Raw genomic sequence first — 16,038 nt, 5'->3', positions numbered from 1 at the left:
CTCAGAGAGGATTAACTTTGGGGGACCTTGTTAGCGTGGGCTCTGTGAAGCCCTCTGGAGAGATATTGCATGGGACAGGGGACTTTATGCATGGTCCTTTGAACTATGTGCAACCGCTGAGACCATGTGAGGACCAGGCTGCTGTATTCCTAGATGTAAGAAATGAAAAGAAAAATGTACAGAACTCTACACTGGACTTTCTGTTAAAACAAAAGGGAAAAAAACCCCAAACCGATCCCTCTATTTGCTCTTCTCCTTCCCCTATATTAACTGGGTTTCTGTGGCAAAAGGGGTCAGAAATTCAATTAGGAAACTTCACAGCCATTACAAACATCTGCAGTTCAAAATAAATTAGCAATTCCACTACAGCAGCCTTCGTATCTCTTTTGTCCTTTGGGTACTGCTGGACCCTGCAGTCTCTGGTGTGTGCAGAGCTGAAAATGTGTGCATCGTTCTCGTGAGTTTTTATGGTAAGAGAGGGAATCTCACAGGACAAATGTGTAATGTTGTAAGAGTAACAGGGTTGCATGAATACAAGAACACAAACGGGGCGGCTTGCACTTTGAGCATACGAATTCTTCGGAAGAACAACTATCTCACTGTGTTTGGATGGAGCTTAATAAAATGGACTGCTCCATGCTAGGCCGCTACAGGCTTCCAAACTACAAACAAGAAAGAATAATATCACAATTTTATGGTACTTAGCATGGCTGAGTGACATCCTGGATGGTCTTCACAGAATCACTGCGACTGGCTTTGATTCACGTCAGAGAAGAGCTTTACACCCACATTGCTGAGGAGACACGAGTGCTCCACGCACAGGACCCGGGGGCTGAGCCTTGGGCGTGCTGCTTTCATTTACAACATGTATCAGTACACCTTAAGCTGGGCTGTTACTTTTACAGTTATTCAGCTGGATGAACTAAGTATGACTGACAAAACACAGCCCATTTTTAACAGCTTTATCCACCGGGCAGAGGATATCCCGTGCTCGCAACAGCTCCGTTGTCCCATAGGGCTGGAGAGCAGGGAGCAACTTCATATACCCACGAAAATAGCGGCCTGTGCTGGTATGCAAGTGCCCTAGTTTAATGCCTAAACATGGTATCTTGCTACCCAGGCTGGCAGGGCTGCCAGTTCGTACTCCAGCCCTGAAGGTGAACTGTGTGTCGCTCAGCAGTGGCTCCCGCAGCAGGGAAGGTCAAACAGCCCCTCGCTTTCGGCTCTGCTGCTGAACCTCCTGGGTAAGAAGCAGCTGGGCAGGGGGAAGAGCACGTTAACAATAGTGTTACTAACCATCTTTGCTATTAAAGTGAACCACTTCTCCAGGGAGAGTCAGGTCTAACCCCCACTGAAATCAGAGGGGCAGTTTTGGGGGGAGGATCAGCTCTAGTGGGACCCTGCCTCATTCATCGGAGAGCAAAGCATCTCCCAAAATATTGTGGCTTTAAGTGTCAGCCCATGGAGGTGGTGTGGGCCATGGCTACCCTCTGTGTTCAGAGGCAGGGACATCATAAAACTTTCCCGAGCCCCTTCTGGTCACTCCGCTTAGCTGAAGCCTTGTAGCAGATTTGCATCTTATGACTATTTAAGAAAATTATCAACCGTGAAAGCATCTGGAAAGCTGCACCAACAAAGGTTTCAAAGCAAACAAAGCTCAGCCAGAAGGACGGAGCCAGTGCAAGGATCCAAAAGGAAGAGCTGGAAAATGAGGAAATAATGTTTGCAGGTGTACCAGCTGGAATAGTAACTGCCTTGCTTGTTCTCCTTGCAGCTCTCCTTGTTGCTCTTTATGGGCCAAGTTTCAGGGAAGGGAACGGTTCGCCTGCCATCAGTGCTTTCTGCATTTGTAATCTGCTGCCTGCACTTCACCTGCACCTGCGACAGCTCCGTGCCTGCTCCTATGGGCAGGTAGCAATCGAGCAGTGGAGGGGGAAGATGACCTTCCCCCACCATGGGCACAGGCCCCTCTGAAACTACAAGCCAAAGAAATGTTCAAAACTAGAGAGAAACCACCCAAAGTGGGTGAGGTTCCTGTCTGGCTTGCTGGATTTTATGTTCTGAACTTTTATCCTTTGTATTATGTGGTGTGGCACTGACGCTGAACAGTGCGGGTCCAAATCGCTGAGAGCTCCCTTTCCGGAGCCAGGATGCTCTTGGCTCTTGGTCCATTTTCAGCTGCGGTGGCAGGATGAATCCTGCAGAATGTCCTGAACCGCTTTGGCCAGCCCCAAACAGCCACTACAGTAAAAGCAGGCCACCCTTCCAGAAAAAAAAACAACCTTACCCAAACTCATTCCATTCTGTTAATTTTAATGTGATTATCAATGAGGCAAAATCCCCACTAAAATCAAGTCTGAAAAAGACTCAGACGGGTTTCCCAAGCCTCCTTGAGCAGGAATGTGATTGCAATGAAACGATTCCTCTTGCAGGCTTGTCAGGAGGGCCAAGCAAGCGTCAACATTTCAGCCCGACCTCTGAAACAGTTGCCATGGGTTTCAGGTACCATTCTGAAGTCAGCCCTGTGCCCGCCGCGGCTTCAGCCCCCTCCCGAGCACCGCAGCACCTGCCTCGCTGCCCGTCCCCGGACCACGCTTTTCCCAGCGACCTTCCTGTGTCCGGGGGATGCTCGTGCATTGCAGCCCTGGCACGCTTCTCTGAAACATGAGTTGGTCCCGCTACACGGCTTGACCTGGGTTTGTCACTGAGCCAGCAGTGATTTAAATGAGCTTTGTAGCCAGTGCTGGAAGCCGGATTTGGGGCACCCTGGCTCCATGCGTCCCCGCCTGCAGAAAGCACTGGTGCCACTGAACTAGTTTCGTTCTGTGTCATGGAGCTTCTGCATCCCTTCCCCCATGCCAAGTGCTGTGCAAACCCTGGAAATCCTCCCTCTCAACACTCTGTCATAGCATAATTCTATTATAATTCCTGACATTTGAGGGGCTTCTAACAGTACGTGCTTAAAATTAGACAAGCAATATCTTGCTCGCTGCTCTCAGATAAATAAAATAAGTGCAAAACCTAATTTTCTGATGCTCTGTTCTTTGTACTGACTCTCTTTTAAACCTATAAATACCCTCCTGTCACTCTTTCCACATGTGTGGTTTGTAGGTATTACAAAAAAGATGCTATTTTATGTTTGGTGCGCACATGTTTAATAGACTTGTAGACTGGAGGAAGGTGCCATGCTGAAGTAAAGATGCACTTGTACGGTGTTTTTCACGCAGATGTATCTTTGCATGCTTGTAAGGACCCACATGGCACAAATGCATTTTTAGCTCAAACAATAGACAAGGAGAAAATGTGTTTTGTAAGCAGACAGACACCCCAAGCACAAAGTTGTTTCCAGAATCTGTGTGAATTTTATTTACGTTCCCTGGTGTTTGGTCTCTTCTGGGATCTTACATATTTTGCATTATTATCAAATATTTGCAATGATCCATATAAACAGTCTAATGTTAAAAGCTACTCCAAATGTAACTTGACCCAGAGGAAAGATGCTTATCTGAGCTCCACAATGACAGATTTAACAAAGATGCTGGTGCAGTATGTTTCTCATAAAATGAGGGAAATGTAAGAAAAAAATCAAAACTGCATAGATTTTTTTTACCAACAGATAAAGTAGGAGTTATCTCTATGTTGGCTTTCGTAGTGGAATACCACTTGAGCGAGCTACAAATACCCAGCACTTCTGATCCCAGACACATTAGCCAATGAAGGAAGGAAGGAGAGGAGTAAATGCTTGACGAGCCGGTACTGTCAGAATCTATTTCACTGTTTGGTAATTATTTTTTTTTATTACTATGACAACACAGACCGTAAGAATTGTTTCTTTAACCTCAGCAAATGATAAGTGCAGATGAGACTTTTTTTTTTTTCAGTAAAGTCATCACTTTTTACTTCTGCGATGGCAACCCCTGCGTAAGAGAGCGATGGCAACCACCAGAATGACCTGCCCTGGTCACCTCCCGCTTGCCCTGCCGCTTGCCAGCGCAGCCTGCGCGGATGGCTCTGCTGCAGTGTGCCACTCGGAGCATTTTTTTTTTATATCAGGAGGTATTTGAGAATGGCTCCACACTGGCTCAGCATTTTCTGTGTTTAAAAAAAAAAAAAAGCAGCATTCCCCTTTTTAAAGTGCTTCCAAATCTTTTACATCTCTTTTCCTTTTCTCTCTCTTGAACCCCCACCTTTTTTTTTTCCCCTTGTGGTCCTGGAGACCACCCTGGAAGCCTACATGACATCATGAGAGAGAATTAAACGTACTTGAAAGGCCACTTCTGTTTTGGTGGGAACTTCTGTGCAATTGCAAAGTGCCCATTAAAGCACAGGTTGTTTCCTAGAAGCATGTCCAAGCCAGTAGCGTGCAAACCCCTTCAGGGCTTCTAGAAAGCATTCGCTTTTGAAATGCTGAAGGAAATTCAGAGATGAAAGGATAAGTCTCCCTGGCTGTGCATTTACAGTCTATTGTCTTCCATGAAGGATAGTATCACTCCTCAGTTGTGTTATTGCAGTTAATCCACTTAAATGCTATTGGATTTTCAGATGAGCTGAATTCTTTGCATCTGCTATTAAGACGCTTTGTTTAGATGAGAAAGGGCTGTTATTTCAATCACAATGAGTTCAGGGAGATGTCAGGGTGCAGCAGGCACCTTGTGCCAATCTGCGCCGGGGAAAAGGGGGCATTTTCTCTCCGGGGCGGCGGGGACGGAGGATGCGGCAGGAGAGCGAGCTGCCCCCGCCCGGCTCCGGCACCGATGCTGGCTGCGGGGCTGGGGGGGAACCGGGGCCGGCTCGGCGGAGCCCCGGGGCGCCGCGTCTCCGCGACCGCGGAGGGGAGCCCCGCGCCCGCGCATGCCGCAGCCAGGTGCCGCAGGGCGGAGGACACCAACCCCTTCCCGCACCATCACCCCCCCCCCCAGCTGATTTTTATTTATTGGGGAGGTGTGTGTGCTTTTGTATTTCTTACGAGGGGGCTTTTCTCCTTTGCAACTACAACAGCAGCGAAGACGCTACGTTAAAAAAAACCCACAACGCAACCCATCGCCACCCTGCCCCTCCCCTTCTGCCAAAGGCGAGCCCCCCACCAGAAAAAAAAATAGTAACCATAAAAAAAAAAAGAACCCCGCCGTGGTCATGGCGATCTCTTCCGCCTTATATAAAAGGCAGGGGCACAAGGTGGATCCCGTAAGGTTACAAGGCGGCTGCTGCGCAGCAGCTCTCGGCCCTCCCCCGCCGCGGTGCCGCAGAGGGCCGGGGTGCGGGCAGGCTGCCCCGGGCCCCCCCGCCCTCCTCCGGAGCCTTTATTCCAGCCCCCCCGCTACATGTGGGCAGAGCCCCTCTCGCCCGGGAGCAGAGGCTGCAGCTGCCGGCAGCCCCCACTACTTGTTGTTTGTGGGTTTGGTGCCGGGAGTACCGGGAGGAGGGACGGGGGAGGCGCATGGCAGGGAGGGGAGCGGTATATGCTGCTCCTCGCCGGAGCCACGCTCCAGACAGGCCACCGCTCCGGAGCCCGCCCGGGAGCCCTCCCTTCGGCAGGAGTTGCAGTTCGTCTCCGATCCCCTTGGGATTTAAACCTTCTTGCATATATATCTATTTTTTTTCCTTCCTCCTCCTATCTTTTTCTCCCGTGCAAAGTGGAGAAGGAACTGCACCAAGGCAGCCCGCGAGATCTTGCAATATTGCTCCGATTTCTCACTCCTATTATTCGTAATTAATCATTATTTTTAACCTCACCCCAGCCGGGGAGGGAAGCGGGACCATTCTCAGCAAGAGAAACATTTCGATCCGTATCAATAAAGATCGGGGTTTTTTTATTTATTTTTTCCCCCCTTTTTGTGAGAGGGGGAGCGGGTGGAGGGCCAGCACAGCGGGGCGGGGGGGAGAAGCCGGCAAATAGAGCAATCCCGGCGTCCCGGCGCGGAGCGGGCGGCCGCGGCGGCGGGGGGAGGCGGGCCCCAGCGCCGCCCGCCGCGAGGGGGGCCAGCCGCCCCAGACAGGTGATGGGCGTTTCGGCTGCGCTCCGGATCGACTCCTTGGGTTTCACTTTGGTCTGATCTAAGCAAATATGCAGAAGTACCGGCTGGTCTAGTCCTAAGAGCCAAGAGGAGCGAGCGAGAGCAGCAGAAAGGAGAGAGCGGCCACGCTCCCGTAGCGAGGGGAACATACAAACAGCGGCAGCGCCGTAATTAAACCACCGCCGCCCCGAGGCAGCCCCGACCCACCCTGGATGCGGAGGACCCCCGAGCCACCCCGCTGCCTTTCCCCTGAGGGATGGTACTGAATTTCTGCGCGGCAGGAGCCGGCCTGCAGCTCCTCTCCATCAGCGTTGCCTTCCCTCCGTGTCTAAAGTGCACTAGACCGCGATGAGGACCTGGGCTTGCGTTTTGCTGATAGGTTTTGGCTACCTGTCCTTTACCTTCTCCGAGGTAGGTGAGAGCGGCTTGCTGCGTTCTCGGTCCCCGGGGCACGCCGCAGCCGGCGGTCGGGGCGAGCCGGCGGCGGAGGGCGCGGGGGAGCGGGCTGCCCACCTGGGCTCTGCGGGCATCGCCGCGCCGGGAGCGCTCGCCCTGCCCCAGCCTCTGCGCGGCCGAGGCAGGCGGCGAGTTACCATTTCATGCGTGCCAGAGGCGAAGGGCAGTGACCGCGCATTCCGCTCCGGGGCTGCTGGCTGCCCTTAAAATTATATCTGTTATATATATTATATATATATATTCACGCCCCGCGGGTGCAAACGGGCTGCGGCTATTTGCAAGCAGAGCGGTGCGCGGAGCCGCCTGGCAGCGGCCGCCCCCGCGGCGCACGGCGCTGCACACCGCCGGCCGCGGGCACCGTTAGTGCCGGGGGCACGAGTTGTTCGAATACATCCCCCCCAAACGCCCCTCCCCGGTTTTGGAAGGTCGCGGGCGAGGGTCGGGAGGCAGCCGGCGCGCACACGGCTTGCTCGGGGGCGGAGGGGGGCGCGGAGCCGCGTTTTGGGGTTGCTACAGGTGGCCCTGGTCGGGGCGAGCGCGGTGCTCGGCGCTGCGCGGCCACTGTAACTTTTCCCGGGACCGGATCTGCTTGGCACTGGGAGCCGCGACATGGGCGCCGGTAGGATGGCGGTAGCCCCGTGGGACACGGTCCTCCTCCTCCTCCCCGGCCCGCGGGAGCCCGCGCCCGCGGCGGACTTCACGCCCCCTTGGGCGAACTCCAGCAGCCGGCTGCCCGCGGTGGGTTTCCAGCCGTGGAGCGGGGCTCGGGGCAGGAGGCGCAGCTCTGCTGAGCACACGCTCCTCCAGACCGGGGCCGTGCGGAGCCGCCCGCCCGGGCGAGCCGTGGCGCAGTTCAGCGGGCGGTGCGCAGCCCCCGCGGGCGCGCAGGCGGGGGCGGCGGGGAGCGCTCCAACGCCCGGCGGAGCGGGAGGGGGTGTGTGGATTTTTTTTTTCCCCCCGCTTCGTCCAAACACGTCCAGCAAACACCCCGCACCCTCCATAAAACCCCAACCCCCCAGCCCCGAAGCGCTCAATCCCCGGTGGTGCGAGGGCGTGGGGGAGCGCTGCGCGGTGACCCGCGGTGTGTGTGTCTTTGAAGGAGGCCGAGATCCCGCAGGAGCTCATCGAGCGGCTGGCGCACAGCGAGATCCACAGCATCCGCGACTTGCAGCGCCTCCTGGAGATTGACTCCGTAGGTAAATTAGTCTCGTCCTCCTTCCTTCCGCGCCGTCGGCCGCCGCCGCCCCGGGGGGAGGCACCGCGGGCGGGCCCCGCGCAGCGCCCCGCACGCCTCCCGCCGCTCCGGGCTGCCTCGCCTCGGGGACGAGACCCGTGCAGGGACCCAGCCTCGAGAGCCAGGCTGCCCTGGGCAGGGGAGCTTTGTTTCCAAGGGAGGCGGCGGCCAAGGGGGCCGATCGGGAATTAAAACTTCGGGGGGTTCAGGGTGGAGAGGGACCTAGTGACCCTCTGTGCTTCCAGAGCTCTCCGTCTCTCAGCGGAGAAGAATTTCCATAAGGTTTGTTGTTGGTCGTGCATTGCTCTGTTATCTTTAAACTACTGTCCTAGAGGTATTTAAAATATTTGAAACAATATTTATGAATGAAGTAATGTCTCTTCAAGCGCTGGGCTTTATTAAAAGGAAAATAAACCGTCCGCGCTGATTTTAAACAGGAACCTGTGTATGAAGGTTACCCTTAAAAACACCCTTTTTTTTTTTCCAAGAGAAAATAGTGCAGGGCTATTTTCTGCATCGTTAGGCATGCAAATGGGTGTAGTGAGAACGTGCAGTTCAAACAGATTGTTGCAGCAGTAAATCAGATCTAGAAGCACTGTATTACTGTGTTTCTTATCATTTGGTTTCACTTGATGCACTTTGTTCATGGTGATTTCTTCCCTGAGTTGAGAGAGAATAAACACGGCACCTTTGATGTGCCCAAGGGAAACCTGCATCCTTCTGAAGAGCAAACACGGAGAAAAATGAATGAGTTCTTGCTTGCGTTGGTGCTGGGCCATCTCCTTTTAAACCATATGCTGTGTATTTTTGTAAAGCCCGTGCCAGGTTCAATCACCTTCATTCAGTGTTGTAGGAGTTTAGCTGACTGCTTTTTGTTTGGTGCTGGATTAATGAGCAGGAATGCACTAGGAACGTGTTTTACAGACACAGCTTTCAATTTTCCTGTGATTAGGGAGCAAACGGTTTCCCATTACACTGAAAATGGGAATATTTCTCTCTTGCACAACACTTTACCACAGAGGCTAATTACTAATTACCAGTTTTGTTGGCATCAGTTTAATATTTTTGGAGAGCAGTGCTTCATCATTATTGCTTACCACTGCAATGAAAGACGCTTTCCCAACAGGGAAGGGGTATGCAATACATATTTCCTCACTGAAGACTCTTTTGGACCAGACAAGTGCACTACTGCTAAAATCTTTTTCCCAGTGAACTCAGTGGAAGGCTTGGCTGTTGCTGCAGAAAGGCTGGATCTGAGCACTAGCATTTTAAAATACTGCATGTTACCTCTGCAATTGAGTCAGTATTCTGTAGCTACCAGCATACATTATTTCTTCCAGTACCCCAGTGTAACAAGCACATGCTTCATTTTTAAATACTACTTAACAAGGAGAGCAAAAGTTCACATGGCTCCATTGCAAGAGAATCATGCAGACAAGTAGAGCGACGGTGGGAGCTGAATAAATTAGTAGATGTAGTGGAGGAGGGAAATTTATTTCAGAAAATAATTATTTAACTTGTGGCAAATATTAACCAGAGTATGCGTGACCAAAAATTGAAGAGGTCAGCCACAAGTTTGCCATTTCGTTTTGCTGTTTTCATGCGATTTGTCAGTTTAGAAACCATTAGAGAAACAAGACACATAAATATTTTACTATTTCAACATGAAACAGTGATGCCTTAAGACATGAACTCAATATTAAAACATAAACCCAAAATATTCAGCTTTTCACCCTGTTCTTGCTTGTGTGCTCCTTTTCTGAGCTACACAGGCAGGATTAGATCTTCATAATCAGTCTTTACTACCCGCATTTACATTTTCTGGGCACAGTCCTGCGGTCTTTACTGTCATGAGTAATTCTTATTAAGGGTTTATCAGAGTGACTGATCGAACATTGAAATCACCATGTTTTCTTCAGTAAACAGGATCGGGCCTGTTTACTATATTTAGTGTTAGCTTGGATTAGCAAATCAAATGTTTTCTAGTTGTCACTGGTAAGATGATATTTCTGAAATGTATTTCCTTAGGGCTGTGATTGCGTTTAGGGAAGGGCTAGTTCAGTGAGGTTTGTCCAGTAGATACAATTTCTGTTTTATAGCATATACTGATTTAAACTGAGGCTCAGAACAAAAACACTCCAGTGATTATTTTCTCCCTCATTTTAGTGCATGGTATTGCCAGTCCTTCTGCATGCGAGTAGCCCTGTTTAAACTCAGTGGGTGGACTTGAGAATTAAGAATGATCTTGTAGGGGAAGAGTTTGCAGGATCAGGCATGCAAGCGGAAAATGTCTGATATTCCTGAACAACGAGGCAGAATCTGTGGAAAATGAAGACAGAACAGTCATTTTCTCTCCTGCAATGCAAAGCATATATTTTTAATTGGAAAAGTAAGTTTTGTAAGTCAGAGTGGGCAGGTTTTTCTTCTATTCTGACAGATTTGGTCTCTATATTGTAGCGCAGAGATGACTGATAACCCCCTTCATAAAATTAGAAACCACACCCCCAGACCATCTGGCGTATTACTTAAAGAAAAACACTACCCAACATGGAGCTTATCATTGTATTCAAAAAAGAAAATCCAGGCCAATTTGTCAGAGCCCAGTGCTGCATGTCCGATTCAAAGAGAAACGCCTGTAAAGGCAACACGAAAATTCCCTTGTTTCTATCAGAAAACAGGATCTTATATTAATTTGCTGTGATTGGATCCATAGTCGGCGACGGAGTTTCATTGGCATGATGGAGAGTGAAGTCTGACCCTGTGTAAAACATAAAGCACGCACGGTCCCAGGAAGTAGGCAGCTGTAGCGTGCAGAGTACAGTTTTACTACTAACAGACTAAATCCCCGAAACGGGGGCATTTCCTATATTCTGCCTGTGAAGTTCTCTTTGGCTTAGCAGTGTGGTTTTTTTCCTCGCGCTTCACCTCTCCCATCTGTCCTGTGGGAGGTAGAGTTCATTTTATCACCTATTATGTTTGCCTCCCGCTGGGAACAGATTTTCCCCCAGTCATCTCCTTGCGTGGGGAAACGTGGAGAAACGCAGGGTTGAGCGTGCTTCTTTGCATGGTTTAAGGGCATCAACTGCAGGGTCACCTTAGGCCATGTGAATTTAACAGCCTGTGATTAAGAACTAGCAGAGCAGCTTTTGTTAAGTGGAGAAATGTTCGAAATTCACAGTATACCTTCATGGAAAAGCGTTAAGATTGCTGCAGAGCTCGATCTATTGGAAAATCTTCTGTTGACTTGGTGGCTTTCGGTGTGGCGCTCAAATTAAGGATGTTACGATGCCATGTGTTAGGTTTCCTTGCACCTCTTAAACGTGATGAGAGGCGGGCATCTGCCATGTGTGTCCTGTGTTTTCCCTGCGACAGATAGAAGGAATACTCCTCCTCCTTTACAGTTGGTTGATCACATCTAGGTAAAGGGAAAAAAACCTAAACAAAACAGGATCTTGCAGGCTGCTACTTAGATTTCCTTTAATAGATCAAAGTTGAAAACTTAATGACAACTATCTCTGCAGTTGGATGTCAGAAGGGCATATTTTGCATCAGCCAGAAAGAAGATCAAACAAACAGATTGACGTTGCCTTGGGCTTTCTGGCTCTAGGACCGATTTGTAAGACAGACCATTTCAGTTTATTGTACCTTACATTGAATTCCTGAAAAAAAGAGATAATGAGAATTTCATAAACAGCTGCTGTTGGTACTAGAAGTCTTGGACCTATACTTTTTGGATGCACATCAAAGTCACATCTAGAAGGGTCTGTGTTAAGACTGCTTATATTGGGGATTGTACCTCACATAAAATTGTTTGGGAAGGAAATGGCAATGCAAAAATTTAAATTGATAAATATAAAATAATAGTAGTCTTAAGGATGCTTTCCACATGCTTATTTAGGGAGAAGAGTAATCACATATTGGCGGAATGTCACAGGAACTCTGTGATTTATACTTCATGACCCAATGGAAAAATGCCAATCTGACAAAAAAGAACAATTTCAGCTACACTAATGGATTGACCAAGGCTAATTGCAAGAGTTTTTCTACCCATCATTGATATGTTGTCAGTACATAAAAGATTACAGAGAAATTTCTTGATCGGCTGCCATGAGAACATTTTTTTTATTATTAAAAACGTTAAAAGAGAGCTGCATTAATCTGGCTCTGTGCAGCATCCTCCATCTTCGCTTAGTGACAAGACAGTGTTCAATTTCTAAACTAAGAACCACCCGTTTCTAAGCTTTCTGCTTAAACCTCATTTTGTGAGGCACTAAGCACCCATAAACTTCCAACACCTTTGCTGAGAGCTTATCCTTATCCTGCAACTTCATGCTCCTAAAGCAGTACATTAAGGGGAAAAACTGATGCAAATTAGGTATCAGGCTTCTTTAAAGTCAAACTAGAGCGTGCTATTTGTAGTTACTGTAGCATTGTTGTTTTCATGAAATAAAAGAAAGTCTTCTGGCCACACATCCAGAGTCAAGTGTGGGTTCCAAAGCTGACAACCTGATTTTTCAGTCCTGCTCGGGCAAGACCCCTGTTGACTTAAAGATTGCTTGAAGTGCAGTGATTCTCCCATTGACTTCACTGGGAAATGGAATTCCTTCCAAATGCCTGTGGAGATCAGGGGACACGAAGTGCCTTTAGCATTACAGTGTCTTCTGGCTCCAGCCATGTGCTCCATAATTCTGTTTATTAAAAAAAAAAAACATCGATGCTGTGTCGATAGAAATAATACCATTTGTGTTGCATAATGCATTGAGGTTTGACTGGAACTTGTTTTGCAGTCTGCTGTGCTAGCTGTGAAGATCTCTCTTTTTTTAACCCTCACAGTGGGACATGAACTTATGAAATGATATACATGCCTAAGATATGTAGCGAGACAGTGCGATATAGTATGAGCCAGAGGCCTTCTTCACCTTAAAAATCATCTTATAAGCAACACATGCTCCTCGACATGTCATTTTGCTTTATAAACATGATGATAGAATATGGCTAATTGCAGCTGAGTTGAGCAGTTATGTATAAGCACATGGCATAACATATTGGTTAGCTGATCATACTATTCCTTTAGTCTTACCAGTTTCTTTAAACAAGACAGCAAGAAATCAGTCATGTTAAAAGGGAGCTATGCCAGCGTGTTGAATGTGGGATTAGGACCTGTGGCTCAGGCCTGCCGTACAGCTGGCATCATCGACGGTTTCTCTTTTCAGCAAGATGTCTGTGCCCACCAAGCAGTTCGGATTAGAGGCATTAGTTTTGTGTTTAATCTTTTTTAAACACTGTTTGCATGCGGACAGAAATGCTTCTTGCTCTGAGCCCTAGCTTGGATCTTACACCGAGCAGGATTCATGCTGCTCTCTTTTGAGTATCACTTCATTGCCTCAAATTGAGGGGGAGGTTGTGACAACGCGAAGCTGCCAAGAAGGAGGTCAGTATTAAGGTGTTGGGTGGCTGAGTGCTTGGAAGCGGAAGAGGGCTGGAGGAACATCAGAACGGATCCTCATTTTGCATAACACCATTTGGGGTCAGGTGGAGCGACTGGTGCCATTGGAATGGGATGCAGGAGACCTGGCTCCGCTCCCCAGCTCAGTCGCAAACTTCCTGTGGGGTCTCGGGCAAGCCATTTTATTTACCCCACTGATGAGTTTTCTGGAATATGGGGTACAATAAAAGCAGAAATAAAATTCATTAGTCATTGCTGTGTTACGTTACAGGACTGGAACTGCAAGTAAGGCCCGCTATGAGCTAACCAGGTTCCAAAATCTCCCATCAAAATCAATGGGAAACAAGCATGCTACATAAGCATAGTAGGCGCCAACTTATTTGGGTAAATTGAGAGTCTGGATTTCACACTGACTTATTTCAGACAAGGATCTGTTCAGCTGGTAAGGAAAATAGGACCAGTGGGTGATCCTGGCACTGCCTCTTGGACCTCCCATTTCATCTTCTCTTAGCTACCTACGATAGCATTTTCCAAGAAGTGAAGATAAACCTTGAGGCACAGAGCTCTTTCTAAGGTGCTGAAGATGCCACTGTCTTCATGTCCCACTGGGCTCTGCAGGTGATTTCACAAGCTGCGTGCTCTTTAGGGCAGGATTTCTTGGAGGGAGGAGAAAAGGAGTTTGTTTGTAGAGCAGACCCTTATGATGCATGTTACTATTAAAGCTGAGAATAAAAGAAATTCCAGAGTCACAATCAACTGGATGCAAAATGAACTGGAAGCAGGGAGCGTGACAGTGCAGAAGACAGGAGTGTGGGATGTCGGTAGCTTGTAGAGAGGGTAATTGAGTACTCTGTAAAAGCCATTTACATTTTTTAGTGCACATCAGTTTTCTTTGGAGCCAGCAGTGAAACCTTGAAACTCTCCCGTGACGTTACAGAGGGCACTCCCAGCAGCAGAGTGCCAAAAATCTTAGTTTTGGTGTACTGGAATCTGTATGCAGTCCTCAGTTTGCTTACATCTTCCTGATCCCCTGTTTGTAGATTGTGCTTGCTGTTTTTCAGAACCCCACTGCATGGGACACGACCTGGACTGCTTCACTTAACAAAACCACATAGTTGGAGTAGTTATTTTGTTGTTTTTTATGATAAATGAAATGCCAAGTTTTCCATCTTTGCTTTTTCTCATGGCCCTTTAACCCATGTGGTAGGCTTATTTAGGGAACAAGACAAGCCTGGATGCAGTCCCAGAGTTTGCAGTAGCTTCAGATGCCCCTCCAAAGGTTAGGATACTTCACAGGGGATTTGTTCTGCAACAGAGAGGCTAAAAGGAAACCCATGCTAGTTACTTTTTGCTTTTGATTCTGTCTTAGTACTGCCCTGAAAACCAAGCAAGAGAAAATTTACAGAGGCAGCATTGTTGCTGTTGGGTGTGTAATACCATATTTTCTACCGTAGCCTCATGCCAGGATGTCAAAAAACCTACAAGAAATGTTCCACGTGAAGTATTATTGTTCTTATTTCTACACCTTTCCAGTAAGAAAAGCTGTATTATGCCTTTCACATAAAAATGCAACTGTTTTACTTTAGATACGGTTTTGTGTCACAGAGTGTGCACTGTTTCTGGGGGCTTTCAGTAAAATGGATATTCGAACTAAATTGTGCATGCTTATACATGACATTTAACGTCTGTGTCTTCCCTGCCTTATGACCTTGCAGTTGCATTGACAGGAGTTATATTAGACTAATGGCAGCAGGATTTGGTCTTGTGCATATGAACAGCACAGATTTATACATACATAGAACAGCAGTGTAGTGACATTGTTGCGAATAACATAGCTGAGGTTTAATATTTTGTTTCCTGTTCTAGGATACGATGATGTTTCAGAAACAAACTTGAGATCTTACAGTGTTCATTCTGCTAAACATGTGCAAGAGAATCGTCCTGTGCCCATTCGCAGAAAAAGAAGCATTGGTAAGAAACAAGCTATTTGTTCTTAGGGAGTAAAAGCAGAGGGGGTGCTTTTGGTCAGCCAAGCAGGACATTTCACTGGAAAAATGTGACACGCACAAAGGAAAAAGGCCATTTCTAGTTTCTGCCTTTCTTTTTGCACAAAACGAGCCGTTGCCTGAGAAGCTGTCTTCTGGAGGATGTCCATAGGAGACAGACAAGCACAAATTCTTTACATTCACTTTCTTGTTGCAGCATGTTAGAAAGCTAGACCTTGGTTAGAAAATGCTGTGATATTCAATGTATAATTCATAGTGTGGGGAACAACTACAGCAGTGTGCTTTAAAAAACATCAACAGTTGGTAGAGTTTTCAGTACAGAAGCTCCACAAAAGGAAACAGCTTGACTCTTTATTCACAAGAAAAAAACAGTTTATCCAAAAAATTAAAAGCCATTGATGGAAATGCTGGGGCATTGATTTCCATCATTGCATAGGGCACCAGGCATGTTTACAGGGGATTTTGTTCTTATTAAACAGTAATGATGGTGATCCAACAAAGCCCAAATACAAATTTAGAGAGATGCTAATGAATTTTAGAACAGGATTTGTATGCAATGCTTGTTCATCTGATTAGATCCAAGTGTTTTACTATTCCATTTGACTGTGGAAAATGGCCATGATCTTATCTATTATAGATAATTAAGAGTCAATATATTTGTACCGTAAGCTGCGGTGGTACGCAGTAGATAGCACAGCGTGCTGTCAGCATGGATTTGCAGTGTGAATTGGCAAGCGCTCTCGTCACATTGAATGCCTCTAGAGAACAGCGGTTCTGAAACAGTCTGCTACACTTGGCACCTGACTCTGCAAGGTGTTGGATGCCTCCCCGTAAAAGTCAGTGGGAACTGGATATGCTCAATAACTTGCAGGAGTTGCCAGC

General features: G+C 47.8%; 1 protein-coding gene across 5 annotated transcripts in view; it reads left to right on the top strand.

Moving 5' to 3' along the window:
* The first annotated feature begins 5,961 nt into the window (after nt 1–5,961).
* Nucleotides 5,962–16,038, top strand: part of PDGFA (platelet derived growth factor subunit A) — a 64,264-nt gene continuing 54,187 nt past the window's right edge. For all 5 annotated transcript variants that reach the window (XR_011050075.1, XM_068423185.1, XM_068423184.1 and 2 more), the window contains exons 1-3: nt 5,962–6,425; nt 7,570–7,666; nt 15,017–15,121. Coding sequence is in view for 4 of the 5 variants with exons in the window: in XM_068423185.1 (XP_068279286.1) it covers nt 6,363–6,425; nt 7,570–7,666; nt 15,017–15,121 (265 nt within the window). In the remaining variant the exon portion in view is untranslated. The remainder of the gene's footprint in view (nt 6,426–7,569; nt 7,667–15,016; nt 15,122–16,038) is intronic.

This window comes from Nyctibius grandis, chromosome Z (genome assembly GCF_013368605.1).
Source record: "Nyctibius grandis isolate bNycGra1 chromosome Z, bNycGra1.pri, whole genome shotgun sequence".
NCBI lineage: Eukaryota > Metazoa > Chordata > Aves > Nyctibiiformes > Nyctibiidae > Nyctibius > Nyctibius grandis.
Note: the sequence above shows the minus strand (reverse complement) of the source record. Positions and strands in the feature narration are given on the sequence as shown.